This window comes from Gordionus sp. m RMFG-2023, chromosome 3, assembly GCF_954871325.1.
Source record: "Gordionus sp. m RMFG-2023 chromosome 3, tfGorSpeb1-WG-v2, whole genome shotgun sequence".
NCBI lineage: Eukaryota > Metazoa > Nematomorpha > Gordioida > Chordodea > Parachordodidae > Gordionus > Gordionus sp. m RMFG-2023.
This window is the reverse complement of record NC_088777.1, coordinates 7,302,052-7,320,506: the sequence shown is the minus strand read 5'-3', so window position 1 is coordinate 7,320,506 and position 18,455 is coordinate 7,302,052. Positions and strand designations below refer to the sequence as shown.

At 25.0% G+C, this 18,455-nt stretch overlaps 3 protein-coding genes across 5 annotated transcripts; all 3 read left to right on the top strand.

The window, feature by feature from the left end:
• Window positions 1-2,731: 2,731 nt before the first annotated feature.
• On the top strand, window positions 2,732-4,980 carry LOC135927274 (cysteine-rich secretory protein 3-like). Its single transcript, XM_065463229.1, has 7 exons — window positions 2,732-2,801; window positions 3,126-3,223; window positions 3,305-3,395; window positions 3,521-3,666; window positions 3,878-3,963; window positions 4,057-4,178; window positions 4,714-4,980. The coding sequence occupies exons 1-7, from the start codon at window positions 2,753-2,755 to the stop codon at window positions 4,824-4,826; spliced, it is 705 nt and encodes a 234-aa protein (XP_065319301.1). The 5' UTR covers window positions 2,732-2,752; the 3' UTR covers window positions 4,827-4,980.
• Window positions 4,981-6,410: 1,430 nt separating this feature from the next.
• Window positions 6,411-11,389, top strand: LOC135926520 (cysteine-rich secretory protein 3-like). Of its 3 annotated transcripts, none has more exons than XM_065462427.1 (7): window positions 6,411-6,489; window positions 7,691-7,788; window positions 7,857-7,947; window positions 8,850-8,995; window positions 10,296-10,381; window positions 10,478-10,599; window positions 11,091-11,389. In XM_065462427.1, exons 2-7 carry the CDS (start codon window positions 7,777-7,779, stop codon window positions 11,207-11,209), a joined length of 576 nt encoding a protein of 191 aa, XP_065318499.1. In that variant the 5' UTR covers window positions 6,411-6,489; window positions 7,691-7,776; the 3' UTR covers window positions 11,210-11,389. The 3 variants fall into 3 exon arrangements, with proteins under 3 accessions (XP_065318499.1, XP_065318498.1, XP_065318497.1); XM_065462426.1 differs by lacking the exon at window positions 6,411-6,489 and adding an exon at window positions 6,970-6,991; XM_065462425.1 differs by lacking the exon at window positions 6,411-6,489 and adding an exon at window positions 7,254-7,434.
• A 2,546-nt stretch (window positions 11,390-13,935) lies between these two features.
• LOC135926676 (zinc finger protein GLI2-like) lies at window positions 13,936-15,751 on the top strand. The gene is made up of 4 exons (XM_065462605.1): window positions 13,936-14,278; window positions 14,389-14,508; window positions 14,578-14,692; window positions 15,430-15,751. The coding sequence occupies exons 1-4, from the start codon at window positions 13,936-13,938 to the stop codon at window positions 15,749-15,751; spliced, it is 900 nt and encodes a 299-aa protein (XP_065318677.1).
• The last annotated feature ends 2,704 nt before the right edge of the window (window positions 15,752-18,455 follow it).

Sequence of the window (18,455 nt, the reverse complement as noted above, 5' to 3'; positions counted from 1 at the left end):
AGACCTAGAGGAAGGCCCAAGATGACGTGTACAAATGTGATAGGGTCGGATATGAGAAGCATGAATCCTACAAATATTGATGCTCAGGACCGTCAAAAATGGAAAAGTAAAATTAGAGGGAAAACTGGATAACCTGTATAAACCTGGAAATCGTAATAAAGCGGAGAAGAAGAAGAAGTAAATAATCAATCATGAAAATAAAATTTAAAAAAATGTTCTCTATCCAAAACCTAATTTAAGTTAAGTGATAAAATAACAAAAATGTAAATTGTAATATGATAAAATAAAAACTAAAATATAATTATATATAAAGTAAGAAAGATTTGAAGAGTAGCATTTTTAGCTGAAATTTTGTATCCTGCTTTATATATTATAAGATTAGATACTAAATGTCTAATTCAAATATTAAATATAAGTCTAATTCATTTTTAAAACTTATATTCTATCACCAGTTTTTGTGGTAACGATGTATAGATTCTTTCTATAATTTCAGATTTACTTAAGTTTTAATATTAAAATAGTTATACACCTGACTAATATAACGATATGATGAACCTTTGGGTCCATCCTGAAGAGTGGGGGTTGGGGGTGATATAGCAGACTGGACACAACCGAGTAATTCTATCACCTAATACTTAATTAAAAAATTTATATTATATCATTTTTGAAATAATTTTTGTTATTTAGCATTTTAGGGTGTTGTTTAAAAAATTGCTATATGTATACTTATCCCACCACTCATATCAAGAATTTGTAGAATAAAAAATGGATTATTTTTATTTTTGAATGGTCAACTTTTTTTCTTTTTAGATTTCTTAGTTTCGAAAATAATAATTATTTCCAAAGTAGCAAAGTTATTTTTGAAATATAAATTTGTAAAAGTTGTTACATAAGATATTTATATAATTTTTATATAAAAAACAATCTAACTAATTATAATTTACAATATAATTATCTATTATTTTCATAAACATATCTAAAAAAATATATTGTTTCTATAAATACATTTAAAAAAAATAATTAAACAAACATTATTAATCAAATTAAACTTAAAATTTGTAAAAAACATATGAAAAGATATATATGTCGTGTAAAGATATGTTGTTAATATCATAAAATAAATAATATATATTTATACTAACATGAAATTACAAAGTTATAATTAAGTGGATTTATTACTGATCATTCCATCTATCAATTTTTACATAGAAACTTAACATATAAGATATACTCATATTTATTGATATAAATATTATTAAAATTAATTATACCTGAAGAATGTATGATGTAAAATATATTGATTCGGTCAGACATTGTAAGCCTTAGAAGTAATGTGCAAACTTACAGGCAAACTTTGCAACTCGCTTGTTAAGCGTGAATAAAATTCAGTTAGAATTCCTTCCACAACAAGAACAATCGGTTTGTTTCTTGAAGATCGAAGACCGACTAACTTTGGAAATATGGCAAGTTCCTAGATTGGGACTTTTCTTGCATCCCTGTGGCTCCAGTAACACCTATAAAAAATTGAAATGTGATTAATATATCTGATCAGTATCCTTTCGTTACAGTCATCAAGATTACTCTTACAACTTTTGGTCCTAAAGCTCAAGACATAAAAAAATTGAAAAGACGAAATTCGGTCAAAACATTGACCCAAAAGAAATATTTTAATTTCGCTAAAGACTTGCAATTAGGTCATTAAATCTAATTTCTTGCCTTATTAACTGATTCCTATTTAGATTTTGTTTAATTTATATTTTAAAAATTATTTTATCATTGTTTTATATTTGTTAATAATAGTTGTTGAAAATGGTAATTTTAATAAAAAGATTTCTATCTGCAGTATTTGTCGAGGATCCTGGTATAGTGATCGAGAAATTTAAAAGAAATTATATTTTCGGCGTAATTTTATAATTAAATTCTAAAATTTTAATAAATTTAGTTATAACAATTTAGGACTAATAATCGGCTTAATTTATCTCTTCTTTTTAATATCAATTAATTTTATGACTTTCAAGATTCTGAATTATAACATAAAGATTATTTCTGAATTTATTTCTGTTTAAAAATATCTCTGTTCGCTTTTAGTAGAAGTTGAAAAATATTTGATATTACTTCCAAATATTAAAAATAATTTAAATGTTATGTAATTTGCCAATTTAAATTTCATCTAGTATATGTTATTTAAAAAGGTATGTAATACTTATCATTACTTCCAAATTAGGAATGGTATAAGTTATGTAATTTGCCAATTTAAATTTCAACTAGTATATGTTATTTAAAAAGGTATGTAATTTCTACCATTACTTCCAAATTAGGAATAGTATTAGTTATGTAATTTGCCAATGTAAATTATATTTAGTTATATATTCTATAAAAAGTGGGTTTTAACCCAAAAATAATCCAATTACAGACGTTACATATTTACATATCTCAAGTTGGCAATATAATATATATTTTTTTCTTACAAATTTAAAAAAATATTTTTTATTTTGATAAAAAACTCTTATAAAATTATTATATTTGATTTTAAAATAATATCTATAATTCAAAATTTAATTTCAATATTCAAATTAATTTTCAAATATAAATTAAATTTCAAGATATTTTAATTAATAAGAACCCATTTGTCCTAATTTTAGAATTTTTTTTATACCTATACTTTTTAATTTAATTTATTTTACAACTCTAAATTTCATTTTAATTTTTCTCAAAAAGATAAATTAATTAAATTGTGTAGTAACCGAGATAGATGTTATTAACTATATTATGCACTTTGGTCTTAATGACAGTTACAACAGGTAAATATTTGATTTTAAAACATTTTGTGTTATTATATTCCCTTATTATCTCGTTTTATTTAAAATAAAAATACTTAATAATCCTAAGTTTAGAACAATATTTAAAGATTTAATGGAAAATACATAAAATGGTTAGACCTCGAGTGAATTTTTTTAAGGTTAGCTAATGTCGGAAGATAACATTTTACATATGCTATGTATTGAGCTAGATAAAAATAAATTATTTTATAAATATGTGGACAAGATATTTTATTATTATCTAATGCAAATTTTTTCTTATAAAATTAAGTATGCTATATTAAATAATTATTTTGTTGATATAAGCGAAAATTCCGAACGCAACAGAAATACAAGATATACTCAAGGCTCATAATGACTATAGATCTACTGTAAAACCCCCGTCAAGCGCTATGTATAAATTGGTAATAAACATAATTATTCAACTATACTATCAGGATAAACTAAAAATGTTATATATTTAAAATCATGCATTAACATAATAGATATGGAATAATGAGGGAGCTTTGAAGGCACAAGCATTGACTCAAAAATGTGTTTTCAGTCATGACACCAATAAAGATAGAGCTACCTCTAGTTTTATTATTTCAAAATATATATAATGTATTTATATAGTATTTTTTTTAAAAAATGAGTGTTTCAGTTTAAAATCTAATATAACTTTTTTAAAAAAATCCAATTTTAAATATTATTCATAAAAGAATATAAATCCGGAGGACAAAACTTATACGCGACAACAGGAACTTCTAATTGGAAGAATGCTGTTAAAACATGGTATAATGAAGTCAGCAGCTTTACCTTCGGTGTAGATAAAGGGAATTTTGCATCGGTTGGTCATTATACACAAGTATTAAAGAATTCTTAATCATTAACATATATTTTTCATTTTTGATTGTTTAAGATTTATATCGTAAATGGATAGAAAATTTCAAATTCCATTATGATCCCGTTAGCATACCTTTTAAATAAAAAAAAATATTTACTACCATATTGAAAATAATAAATACCAAAATTTTAAACAATAATATTTTAAAAAATAAAACCTTTCCTTATAATAGGTTGTATGGGGCACTACAAAAGAAGTTGGATGTGGAATGACAGAATGTTCTGGACAAAAAATATTTGCCTGTAATTATTATCCTAGGTTAATTAGAATAATTGAAAATTTTATATATTGATTTATTGTGCTGAAATAGGAATAATAAATTTTTTAAATTATCCAAATAAATATTTTTAGCGGTAATTTGCCTCCATATTATGCACCTTATGAAAAATCAGCTGTTCAATCATGCAAGGGTTGCATAAAGGGTGGTGTGTGTTCAAGTGGTGTGTATGCTGGGAAATTACTAGATTCATGCGGTAACAGTTATTCTTCGAAAAACAATTTTTCATCACAAAAATTTTATCTAAAAATAAAATCGGGATATCAGTTTTACAAAATTGAAAAGAAACCCGTTTCTAAAATACTGTGTGTTTAGTGGTTTTCAAAAATATTTTCCCCGTGTTGTAAATGTTGTTAAATCTTTCGATTTAGGATGTTTGCCAAAATAGTGATTATGCAAACCTCGAGAGTTGGTTAATAGATGCCCCATTTTAACAACACTTACATATTTGCATATTCAAATTCTATATATGATATATAGCATAAATATAACTAGAATAGAATTTCCAATCTTAAGCTATTAATTACAAGTTCTTGTTAATTTAAAATATTTATTTACGAATTCTATATATACCTGTAAATATGATGTATTTATTCTTTCCCAAAAGTGAAAATAATTGTAACTTTTTAAATGAATAACCTAAATAGAAGTTAATCGCTTTTATATAACCGGACTATACCTTAACTAGATATTAAAATTTCTAACATTTTAAATATTAAAAAAAAAATTAGATCTATTTTGTGTAAACGCTTATAGCAATTGCGATGATTTAGCAAAACAAGGTGCTTGTTCAAGTTTCAAAGACAAATGTGCCAAATCCTGTTTACCAGAGTGCAAGTCATAGAGAAAGAATAATTAAAGCAATTCTTTTTATGATTATTGAATATTATTAGTTTCTATGAGTAATTATCTATACATAAAAGTCAAAAGGATAAAATGTATTGTTATATATTTATTTATATTTTCACTCTTTGCCATTTTAGATTGTTTTTTTATGATATATATTGGGGTAGAAAATAAAACATTTGGTGATTTTAGTTATTGATATATATGTCTCTTATTGAATATAAATATTAAAAGAATACACCATTTTAGTAAAATATTATATAAATTATGATATTAGAATAAATGGTAGAATAGAATATTTCATGATATTATAGTGCTTAAAAATTGAAATCTCTTTGGGCTAAATATTATACATGTCTAATTTTCATATAACACACCTCATAATTCCTGAAAAAAAATAGAAATATTTAAATCTCTTTTATTTTGACATATATTTTATAGCATATAAGAAGCATTTTAAATTACCTAAAGTTGAACATAGTCTTTGCCAATACGAATGGAGCTAACAAAAATATCAGCTCTCGGCATAAGGGAAATAATAAAATATTTATTAAAAACAGTATTACAATCCTTTGTTAGCGTTGATAGATTATTCCGCTAGGTCAAAACACCAAATCATCAAAAATTAAAATTGTTTGAAAATTTAATAATATTAAAAAATAAGGCTAATTAATTTATGATATTGATTATTTATATTTACTAATTTAATTTTTTATACTGCCATTGTTTTCTTTATGATAAAACCAAAACATTAAGGAAATTTTTGGGTATAATAGACTTCAATCCCAATCTTAGCAGTTAATTAACGAATTGTAACTTATAGAAAACATTAATAAGGTACCTTTAAAACAGGACGCCAAACCCAAAATCATATAGCCAAAGAGAGTGCCATATCCAAGAATAGCAGTTTTGGTAAAGAATTTTACAAATTGTTGGAAATAAAATAATCGAACCAATTAAAAATCTCACGTGGGCAAGTTCATTGACACCCGTAATAAAAGAAGATGGAAGTTTAAGATTTTTTTCGCTAGATTTTAAAGATTGAGTATATCTAGCTTTAGAAAATTGAGAGTATCCTATACCAAATGATTTAATTGCCTAGTTATTCCAAAGGAAGAAAGTTTGGTAAAAATAGATTTTTGAACGAGCGGATAAAAATTAGCGAGATATATTGACAATAGCAACGCTCAAAGGACATTTTAAATTTACAGAATTACTATTTGGACTAAAAACAACTTCTATTTATTTCAATAGATTTAGGAGCAAATATTTTTCAATTTAAATTATATATTATTATAATCATGATTTAATAAAGAACAGGATTCAAAAAACCCCTTAACCTAATTAGCTTGATTGGAAAATAGCCTATAGAATTTTCAATATCTCAATGTTTTTTTTACTGCCTTAATATTTTATTGTAATCATAGAAGAAGAATGAATAAATGGAATTTATTAAATAGATGGAAGAAACGATTATATTTCATTGAATTATTTGTCGAACTTTAAAAGGTGTTTACATTTTGAATACCTCTGTTGCGTGAAAAAAATTATTAATGATTTACATTTGTCAACTCCATGAAACTCAAAAATATCGGGTATTTCGGTCCAATCCGGGTTTGAAGATCGTTATGAGATAACCGGCTTAAAAGCACTTTTATAAAGTAACTATATTGAAAAAAAAATGGACAATATATCTAAATATCATTAATTTCAAAATTATACAAAGGAAATTTGTAATCTCCTAACCTTTAAATATATTTAATCAAGTATAATAAAAATTTCTTAAAAGGAATTGTTTTTAATTTTTTTTTTTTATTGTAATGCTAATGCCAAGAAAATTTTTTCCAGGTCCGAATGACAAAAATTCCTGCTATACTATAAAGCAGGAAATTATTTTAAAAATTATATTATCAAATTAATTTTGAATTATTTAAATTCTAACATGTTAATAAATTTTATTATTATGATTTAGAACTAACAATCGATTCAATTTATCTCGACTTTTAAAGTCAATTTATTTTATGACTTTCAGAATTTCCGAAATATCACAAAGCTTAAATTTATTATTTTTTTAAAAAAATAATATTTTTCATACGTTCTATGTAAGATGTTAATAAAATAATTACTATTACTTCCAAAATTTAAAAAATAAATGAAAATTCTGTAAGCCAATTTGAATTATATTTAGTATAAATATATTTTAAAAAGGTTTTTTGAAACCTTAACTTATCAAATTATTTACATATTTACATACCTTACCTGAAGTTGGCAATATACTATTTTTTTTAATTTAAGAAAAAATATATATTATATTAATAAAACATTATATTTAATTTTAAAATTATATTTCAAATTAAATTTAATATTCAAATTAAATTTTATTTTAATTAGCCAGAACCCCCTATTTTTTTAAATTTTGTTATTCAAACCGATTACTTTATTTTTTAAAGTCATTTTTATGACTCTCAACGCTTAACTTATATATTTTAATCTTTAATTTTTAATTTTTTTAAAAAAATAAGAAATTTATTAAATTATTTAACAAAACCGCGATAGAATGTATTTAACTATATTGTGTACTTTGGTTTTAATGAAAGTTGCTACAGGTAAATATTTGTTTTATTAAATAATCTCAAAAAAGGGAGAATATAATGAATAGCCTTTAGGAGGTTTTTTTTAAAGCTAGTAATTTATCTTTTATTAATATCGGCGTGGATCATATTATTCTATTTGCCATGTATAGAGCTAGGAAAAATAAATTATTTTACGTTTTGTAGACAAAGTTATTTTAATATATAAATCATACATCCTTTTAAAATTAAATATAGTATAATTCTAAATAATAATTTTGTTGCCCACAAGCAAAAATTCCGAACGCAAAAGAAATCGAAATTATACTTAAAACTCACAATGACTTCAGAGCTAGTGTTAATCCCCCGTCAAGCGCCATGTTTAAATTGGTAATAAACTATAATTAATCAACCAGACTTACCATTGTATATTTAAAATTATACATTTATCATATTAGACGTGGAATCGTGAAGGAGCTTTGAAGGCTGAAGCAATGACTCAAAAATGTATTTTCGGTCATGACTCCAGTAAAGATAGAGCAACCTCTAGTTATTTCAATATAGATTAATATATTTAAAATAAAATAAATATATAACACGAAATCAAAGAATTTTGTCCGACATTGGGATATATGTTTTAATTTACAGAATATTTAGATAAAGATTATAGGATTTTGGCATAGGCGGGGATGACCATAATCGGTGAATATAATAAAAGGGATAATTATGAAGAGGTGGAAAATAATATAAACTTGTAATTAGTAAGATGATATATTTTCCAACAATTAGAACACAAGAATCCTAGGAATCAGGCCAGATATTTTTTTTAAAAGGAGCTAAAAGCTATTTCATGATTTCCAGAAACAGAAAACTAAGAATTTAGAATAAGAACTACCTTGTCAAAACCTGAATTCGTAAACCCCATTGTCATAATTTTTTTAAGAATCGCCACCAGAACCGCCTTTAAAATAATCAGAAACGGAAGGTGTTCAGACTTTCTAAACTCTGGTTTTATGGCTCAGAATAAATCCGAGCCTAAATTGTTAGATAAGGCCCAGCTCTCGAACTAAGCGATTTTCAAAATATCAAAATAAAAATAGTTAAATATAATGCGTAAATAATTAAGGCGATTCTAAATATTAAAATTTTTTCACTTTCTCCTTCAAATTCGCGTATAAACTGCAAGTTATGCTATTTTATAATTTTAATAAACAATATACCAATGAACATCATCTACAGATTTTTGAGTATTAATTGCGTTTTATAGAATTTCGTCTAAAAATTTTTTTTTGAAAGGACAAATTTACTATGTCAAAATCGCTTAACTTTGAGGCAGGCGTAATGCAAATTATTTTTTTTTCTACTTTTTTCAAAGGATAAAAAATAATATTATTTTGCTTAATATTTCATTATTCAAGAAAAAATAAAAATAAAATAATTATTTATATTAGAATATCCATCAGGAGGCCAAAACTTATTCGCTACAACGGGAACTTCCAATTGGAAGGATGTCGTTAAAACGTGGCATGATGAAGTCACCAGCTTTACTTTCGGGGTAGAGCGAGGGAATTTTAAATCAGTTGGTCATTATACTCAAGTAAAATAAAATGAACTTTATCATAAAATCGATTTTATTATTATTATTATTTTGTTTGTTTTTGTTTAATTTATGAATTTTTTTAGGGTTTTTATATAGTGATTATTAATTTATATATTGTTATATGATGATATAAATATTATCATTAGTTGACACAAACCTTCAAAATCAATTTCCTAGTACCATTTTAAAAAATAGTTGACCCTTACCCATCATTTATAGTTACAGCGAAGTTGCTTCGAAATACGCTGTATTTTTATGTATTTTAGTGTATTTCGGCGCGAATTGGCGCTAACCTATAATGCAGGGTTATAATTAAATTTGTTTAATTTAGTTTTTTTATTGTATTGCATATAATATACTATATAATATAGAAAAGACCGGGGGCTCTAAGTACCAGTAGGCCTCATGAGTCTAATCTAATATAATTTAATATACTAATTAAATCTAAAAGTTAAAAATTTAATACAATAATAGATATTTATTATATTTTATACTTTTATGTACAAAAAATATTGCCTTATTTCGACTTTATAAAATTTTGTACTTAATGTTTTTACTTCTAAAACATAAGGAATTTTTGCTGTTTAATTTCCTCAGAAGTGTGAATAAAAAATTATAATGTATGATTCATCGTATATAATGTAATGTGTGTTTGCATTATAATATAATTTATTAGTTTTTCATATTAGAAATGAGGGCAAGGGGCACGTTGAACCGAGGCAAATAGGACTATTTATATTAACAATATTTTAGCATAATTTTTTTTTATATTATACCATAAAATTTTAGATTTTTTGTGTTTCCCATAATCTTTATAATATAAGAATATTTGTTTAAATAAAATATATAAAAATATACAGGATCCTATATGTGATCCTATGGCCCTAGTCTTTTTTCCTAAAAAAATCGAAGTTAAAATTCAGTTTTCTAGAAATATTAATTGTATATGATAGATCATTATTTAGTTCTGGTAATATCTTTTGCAGTTCTGGTAATATCTTTTGCTATTTACCAATTTTACAAGAGTTTTTTTGCTAAATCCAATCCACTATACCCCAGTCCCCCATATTAAACTTTAGAATATGATTTTTAAAAAAATGTATTCTATATTATTCCTATTAATAACATATTTAAAAACAGTATATATATGAGAGACCGTGGTTAGGTAGCAATGATTTCCTATATTTTTAAAATAAAATTGTCGATAATCAATTTAAAATGGAAAATAATATTTGCAATCAAATTTAGAAAAAGAAAGAAAGAAATATGAATAATTTTTTTTTATTGGTAATATTAGGTTGTGTGGGGTACTACAAAAGAAATTGGATGCGGAATGACGGAATGTTCTGGGGAAAAAATATATGCATGCAATTATTATCCGAGGTTATAATTATAATAATTGAAAAATTTTAAAGATCTATTTATTGTGCTGAAACTTGAATAATAGATTATTTTAATTATCCATATAAATATTTTTAGCGGCAATTCACCTCCATATTATGTACCTTATGAAAAATCAGCTGTTCAATCATGCAAGGGTTGCATAAAAGGTGGTGTTTGTGCAAAGAATGTATACGCTGGGAAATTACTAGAATCATGCGGTAAAAAAAAACAAGTTATACTTTAATATAAGAGAAATTTTGAGTTTTCTGGTTAAAATATTGAGTAAGCCGTTTATAAAAATCGGCTCAAATCGAGCCATTTAACAAACTAATTATAGCCCCTAATTTTTAATTTTGTATTTGTTTAAAAAAAAATGTATTTAAAAAAATACAATAAAACAAAATGTGATGGTAAAATTTTAATGTTAAAAAATAAAATAAAAACGATTTTCACAAAAAAAACTCTTAACCCCACATTTAAAAACAAAGGGTTTGGGTTTAAAAATCTTGAGAGTTCGAAGGATCTGGGTTCGCTCACGGTTGGAGTTCCGGTTCTCAGCCCTGATTTTTATCTGTTTCAACAAATTTTTATCAATAATAATAGGATATTTTTTTCGCGGAAAGAATAATAAATGCCCTAAATTTTTAAAAGGTCGATGCCTAAACTAGAAATTACAAATCATTATATATATTTTTTTTTAAAAAAATAGAGCTATTTTGTGTAAACCAATTTAGCAACTGCAATGATTTAGCAAAGCAAGGTGCTTGTTCAAGTTTCAGAGACAAATGCGCTCAATCCTGTAGGCCCGAATGCAAGTCCAAAAGATAAAGAACTAATTAAAAACTATTTTTTATAATACAAAAAAAAATATTTGTTTCTTTACAAGAAATAATCATTTATGCATAAAAATCAAAGGAGAATAAAATGTTATAATATATATACTTATTTATTTATTTATAATTCACCTTGCTTGTTTTTGGATATATACTGGGGTATCAAAATAAAATACTTGGGGATTTTAGTTCTATATTGATAAATACGGTCTTTTATTTTTAAAAAAAATGGTAAAAGAATATATTATTTAGTTTCACATTATTTACATTTTATTATAAGAGTAAATGGTAGAATAGAATATTTCATGTGTTTTGTTTTCGTTTTACGTTTTATGTTTTATTTCAAACATGCAGTAAAATTAAAGATGAGAAAAGGCAACATTACTCAAAACTTGATTATGAAATATTTTCAAAAAATTTGATCAATTATAAAGCACAAGAATTTAAGAATCATCTATTTTAATAAACATGAACCATTAATAATTTTTTTAAGTGACGATAATATTTGATAACGGTAATCGTTAACCCTTATTAAGTAACATGTCCAAGCATCAAAAAATTTCAGAGATATTTATATAAATTGAGCATGATTACTTGGTTTGGGTAACTATTATCGTGTAATGTATTAATGTTTATTAGACTCCTCACATTCACAAATTATAATAAATATTTTCATTAACCTGACTATTCTTCATAAATAAGGGCAAACGAAGAAAATTCTTGTGGTAATTTGACACTGAATACATGTTCTACTTGTGAAACTTTCATCAAGGCCAGAAATACCTTAGATGTATATTTTATCAAAATTCTTCGGATAAATACAATTATAAGCTCTTTATTCACCTAAAATCTTATGTTTAAACTATAATTTGATCAATTGTAGGACGATGCTTTAAAAATATAGAGAATAATCAGAGTTTCGAGCCTTCATCTCATTCATCATTCAGTTACATCTTCCTTGTTAGACGTATTTGAGTTTTTGGCATATCTAGATGTTATCTGGTAGTTTTAAATTAGGAATATTTTCATTTAAATTTGTATCCATTTTTTTATAGCTTCATTTTGAATGGAGGTGAAGATTATAAAAGAAACAGGAAACTTGGCATCTTTAATCATTTTTCAAGCTGATAAATCTTCAAATTTTTAGTTTGAAGATATAATGAGAGTTGCCCCATTATTTAAAATAAATCAAAGCGGATTTAACATTTCAAATTTGCTCAGATTCTTAAATGATTTAGCTAGAGATATGATTGCTTTTGTCTTATAGAGAGAGTTAGTAAGATCTCTTCATCGTATAACTATCGACGGTCTTTTTCAGGTGTCTACCACCTTGTTTTAGCTATTTTTCTGAGATTCCAGCCTCCTTTAGCCAGAAAAATTATTTTCGCCAATCTCAACTGCTGTCTTAAACTATTAGTTTGCTGCCTATCTCCTATTTTTAATATGAAATTCCTAATTTTATCTATAGAAACGCAGTAATAACTTATTAACGGTTGAGTTTGACATAAAATTATTAGAGAACTTCTTCCCTTGGATTTTTGTTTATAGAAAAATTTTAGCTTTCTTTTTCTAATTTCTTTCCTAAAATATTTTTTTAAGATTTTTATTTGGTCTTATGAACCTAGGAAATTCTTATTCATTAGGCAGAGGCAAAGCATACAAATAAACATTTTTAAATTTAGCTATTTGATATATATAAATATGTTTTAGTTTTTTGAGTCACGGTATGATTTAAATTATTCTAGTTTTGTTTATATTTTATCGCGTTACAATATTATCGGTTAAGTTAAATTTAATTTTAAAACATTTTATTTTCGTTTTGCATAAGTTGATGATTGATTGGTAACGATTAACAAATAGATATACTAATATTTTTGTAATAAGACATTTTTGATAGTCATCTTTTGACACTTTTATGGTAATTATTATGATGCATTATATGATATACTTTCATCCACTTCTTATATGCTGTTGTCAAGTAAATGAATAAATATATAGAAAACATGAATAAATATATAGAAAACAATATCGATTCCAAAAACATTAGCACTATTTTCAATTAGGTTTTTCTTAAAATTATTTTAGTTCACTATTTTTTTTAATATATAGCTCTATGTAAAGATTTATACAACCTTATACATTTCTTACATATTAGAAACAAATAAAACATCTTTATATATTTAAAAAATAGTCTTATAATAGTTAACCATTATCTAAATATTTGATATATATATATCAGACGTACACTACATGAAAATATTTTCAGAGCAATATTTAATTATACCTCATATACTATCCCCCCCCCCCAATATTTATGATAAAATAACTAATAGTTTACCATCATCTAAATATTTGATATATATCAAACGTACACTATATGAAAATATTTTTAGAGCATTATTTAATTAAACCCCCGATACTATCCACCCCCCCCCCTTAATGTTTAAAATAACAAATTATTTTAAAGTACTTTTGTTTTACTGCTACCTAAATTTTAAATATATATTTATTTATTTTAATAATATATGTAATTCTGCCCATTTTTGTTTATAACAATGTATTTTTTATTAATTAACTTAAAATTATTTAAAAAACATTTTTCCTTGAGGTTATTAATAAAATTGTTTTTAAATATTTTGCGCGCCACTATTCAAGCGCTTAAATTTTAAATTGTTTTTAAAAATCGTCAATTGATAACCTATAATTATAATAAATAATACCATGAACAGATTAATCAATGAAAATGAGGCTAATAAAATTATTGAAACAGAAAATGAAGATTTATATTCACTACCGAATCCATATTCATATATTCACCATTTGCCTGGATTAGAAATTAATAAAATCCCAGAAAACGCTCAAAACAATCCAAATATATTAGCTGATAATAATTCGGATGAGAATACCGCTGGCTTGGTTAATAAGAGAGGCAGACCGAAATTGGATAACATTTCTTACCTTATGCTAAAAGGGAAAGTTACACCTCACAAAATACGTTGCCAAATATGCCAAAGGATATTTCCAAGAGAAAAATCGCTTAAAGCTCATACTAGAACTCACACAGGTAAATTTGTTAATAAATTATAGCATTTTAAATTTTATCATTTTTTAAATACATAATCGTTTTTTATGTAAATATTAGTCCATTTTACCTTCTATGGTATTTTTATTTAGGCGAAAAACCATTTGCTTGTTATTTCAATGATTGTAATAAATCATTTGCTCAAAGTGGACAATTGAAAACACATCAAAGATTACATACTGGGGAAAAACCTTTTGTGTGCACATATCCAGGTAATAATTTAATAACATTCATATTTTAAATTAATTATCATATTTTAACTTTATTTCAAATCTACAAAGGTTGTAAAACTAAATTTGCTCATCCAAATAGAATATGTCCTGAACATCCTTTCATTTCATTGAAACGATTTGATAAAGCATCAACAAATAGAAACATATTTTCACAAGAATCTAAGTAAATTTTTTAATATTAGTATTAATCTAATCAACTCTTTAAAATGCTGTATATTTAATATTATGATATATTTAGTAGAGGTTGGTCTGAAATCTCCAAAAATATTTTAAGATTAAGCTGGATAGGTATTATTTTTCTGGGCTATACTAGTGTTGTTAAAAAGCCTGATTTGAGTCAATTATTAAAATAGCACAATTTATATCCTACCCAAAATAATGTCATGTAGGCTATGAGATTGAGCAAATATAGGTCCAAACATTTCTGCCATCTATGAGCAAAATCTCCAGTTTTACATAATATTATTGGGCTTTTTAACACCCCAAAAAAAATTTACATCTTATTCTTTCATAAAAATTATTACAGCGACAACTTGACCTAATTATTTTATAGGCTGGGCAAAAAAAAATTTATGAGATAAACTGATAAGATTTCAAAAATTCTAATTTTAGCTGACCCATGCCAGCCTCTAATGTTTCGTATATTAATTTGAGATTAAGCTGAACTTGGCTTGGCCCAATTTTATATGGGCAAAAACTTAAATTTGCTTGCAGTATTTTTTTATGAATTAAATTCATAAATTTAAATTAAAAAATTAAGGGTTGGCCCAGCCCAAAGAAAAATATTTTGCATAAGTTCAGTTCCTCAGTCTGAGAAAGAAAATTATTTGTGCCATGCATATCTCTAATATAAATAGACAGTTTTGATTATTATTTATTTTGTATATATAAAAAACAAAGAAAATTTAAAAAGTCAGATTTCTCCAAAATATCAAAATTGAAAGAGACTAAAGACAAGGAAAATATATGCCCTACACTGAATACAATCAAAAGTTCTACACAATCCTTTTACCATGCCCCTTATAATAATACCTTACATATAAATCAACCTATTTTGGAGAATATGGAGAAAAATTTACATCAAAATGTTCCAAAATTATATGAGGAAACCAATTTTGTTCACAAAAAATATATAAAAACAGTTAAATATAACCTCCAAACCAAAGAATATAATGATAAACTAAATGTGGCATTAGCTTTGATACAATTATCTTCATCCTGATAAACTCGACTACTATTATTTTAAATATTTAAATAAGTTTATAGATGTTAGTATTATATGTACAAATTATCCTCCATTTTATATATATATGTAAATTTTAATATATTCATTTTAAATGTGTATTATCTGATAATATATTATGTATGTATATTAGTTTTAAAAAATAAAATATATTTACTACTTATTTAAAAGAATTCAGATTTTGATTAGAAAGCAAAAATGAGTATTTAGTTCTTAAGAAATGGAATTTAATTTGTTATGAGCCTAATCAATCATTTTTTTTTAAATGTAGCATTTCAAATATGTACTATGTGATAATATAGTCTATATAAATTAGTTTTGAAAAATAAAATATTTGGAAAACAAGAATAAGTATTTGGTTCTTAAGAAATGAAATTTAAGTTTTTATGAACCTAATCAATCATTTTTTTTAAATGTAACATTTCAAATATGTACTATCTGATAATATAGTCTATATATATATTAGTTCTAAAAAATATCATATATTTAACTCTTATTTAGAACATATTTTAAACTGGAAAACAAGTATTTGGTTACTAAGAAATCATATATAAGTGTTGATTTTAGTAACCTTATCCTAGTTTTTGTATATTGGCAGATGTGTCAAAAAGAGATTAATTAAATGATGCAATGTTAATATTGGATTATATAAATTTAAAATAAACAATTTTAATAATTAACTTGTTAATTCCCTTATGACAGTGGCATAGCTACGGGGGTGGTTTTCGGGTTTGGACCCCTCCCAGAGCTAAATCTTTTTTCTAGATTATACGTTCAAAAGACTTAAAAGTGACTTTATATTAAATAAATGCCATTAATATTTATATTTTTCTAGTTTTGATGTTTGTGAAAGGATATTATATTACTATTGAAATTATTCTGGATAGTATTATTATAAAGTCATTGAGAATAATCTACTAAATTATAATAACATATTATTGATACATTTAAAAAATGTATTTATTATATATTATAGAAGATATGGTTATAATTTGTAAGATTAACCCGGCCAAAGGACAGGGAAAAGGGCCGAAGGCCCGTTAATGGGGGTCTGGAGGGTGAAGCCCCCAGGCTTTTATATGTATGGACCCCCTCTAAGAAAAATTCCTAGTTATGCCACTGCCTTAAGGATATATAATAAAGGCCTACAAATGTCGAGATTTTGGAACCAGAGTCAGTCTGGTTTTAATATTTCATTGAATAAATTTGGCTCTATTTTACAAATGCAAATTCAAAATGTGCAGGTAATAAATTTTTAACGACAAGGTTATGACACTGTTAATGTTAAATATTGGATCGGTACCGCTATTTCGCATTTTTTAAAAAATATCGGGTTGTCAATATTTTTAAAAAAAATTTCGATATTTTGATTATTTTATGATTTGTTATATATATAATATTTTGTACATAATATTAAATTAATGAAGGAAATTAATTTTCAATTTATTTGCATGTTTTTTTAAAAATAAAAATAAGAATTATTTTAAAAAATAGAGTAGCTATAAAAGTTTGATATTATATTTGCAACATGAAAGGAATTTAAAAATATCTAACGAATCCCATTCATCTAGTCTTGTTTATACCTCTTGATTAGCCGATTTTAAAAACGGAGAGATATCGATTTTGGCTAAAAAGTAAATTATATAAGCTTGGAGATTTTTCTCACAAATAGGAGGAAAATTTAGACATGTAACAATCAACGAGGTAATACATTTAATCAGAGACATCTTCCATTGGAGGGGGCTTATGATGCAATATCATTAAATTCAAGGGAAGTATGTAGTTGTGAAGATGCTACATTATAATAAAATTGTGAAGGAGGGAGGTGCAGTGTCTGCATGAACGGGGGGAGATGAACAGTTTTTCCAATTTTTATTGAGGGCGGTAGGGGGTAGGAGCCTTTAAGAGGGGTATAGTATAAATTTATTGGAAGGTTATTTATTAAATTATAAGAGGAAATAGGACAAAATATATTGCTGTAAAGATTAATACTTTTATGATAGACCTATATATAATATTATTGCTGATCAGATCATCGACCAAATCCTGCAAACATTTATAGATATTATTTTCGAAATAAAGCTTTCTGCTATCATTTAAGTGTTAGTTATTCTCTGCAAACTCACATTCATGCCAAACAATATGCTATAATGCATTCATTTTAAATGATGGGGGGTTTTAATTGGAATCATGATCTAAAAAATAATTCTTTTATATTCATAATATTTTGTTAACTGATAGTAGAGCTAAAATAATTTATGAAAGGAAGGTGAAATTAATAATGGGAAAAGGCATAGGTTTTTGAGAGGGGTTTGCATCCAGGGACTGTCATGTAGATGATGTGGAGGCGTATTTTTGGTTTTTATAATTTTTTTCGATTTCGATTTTCTTTTTTATTTGTTGCCCATATTTAATTTATTAGGAAAAGGGCAGGGGAGTAATATAATATAAACCAAAAACACTTGTTTTTTTAAAAAAAATTTCAATTGGAACCTAGTCTAAATAGGGTTTATAACTTGTATAATTTTAAAAGGTTGTTGTAGATTTTCTAAAAATCAAAATTTTAAAACGGTTCCAATATTTGATGCAGTTCCTAGGATTCTAGGTTCTTTTTCCAAACACTGTTTTAACACTAAATATACTTGTGCTGTTAAAAGGGCTTGAAAAAAAACGGCTTGCCTAA

Bases quoted from the DNA above. Each gene is read 5' to 3' on its own strand.
- LOC135927274 (XM_065463229.1), top strand. From the start codon at position 2,753: ATGTTATTAACTATATTATGCACTTTGGTCTTAATGACAGTTACAACA. The intron at 2,802-3,125 runs GTAAATATTTGA...TGTTGATATAAG, and splicing joins CTTAATGACAGTTACAACAG to CGAAAATTCCGAACGCAACA. The intron at 3,396-3,520 runs GTTTTATTATTT...TATTCATAAAAG, and splicing joins TAAAGATAGAGCTACCTCTA to AATATAAATCCGGAGGACAA.
- LOC135926520 (XM_065462425.1), top strand. From the start codon at position 7,386: ATGTATTTAACTATATTGTGTACTTTGGTTTTAATGAAAGTTGCTACA. The intron at 7,435-7,690 runs GTAAATATTTGT...GTTGCCCACAAG, and splicing joins TTTAATGAAAGTTGCTACAG to CAAAAATTCCGAACGCAAAA. The intron at 10,600-11,090 runs GTAAAAAAAAAC...TTAAAAAAATAG, and splicing joins GAAATTACTAGAATCATGCG to AGCTATTTTGTGTAAACCAA.
- LOC135926676 (XM_065462605.1), top strand. From the start codon at position 13,936: ATGAACAGATTAATCAATGAAAATGAGGCTAATAAAATTATTGAAACA. The intron at 14,279-14,388 runs GTAAATTTGTTA...ATTTTTATTTAG, and splicing joins TCATACTAGAACTCACACAG to GCGAAAAACCATTTGCTTGT. The intron at 14,693-15,429 runs GTAAATTTTTTA...TAAAAAACAAAG, and splicing joins ATATTTTCACAAGAATCTAA to AAAATTTAAAAAGTCAGATT.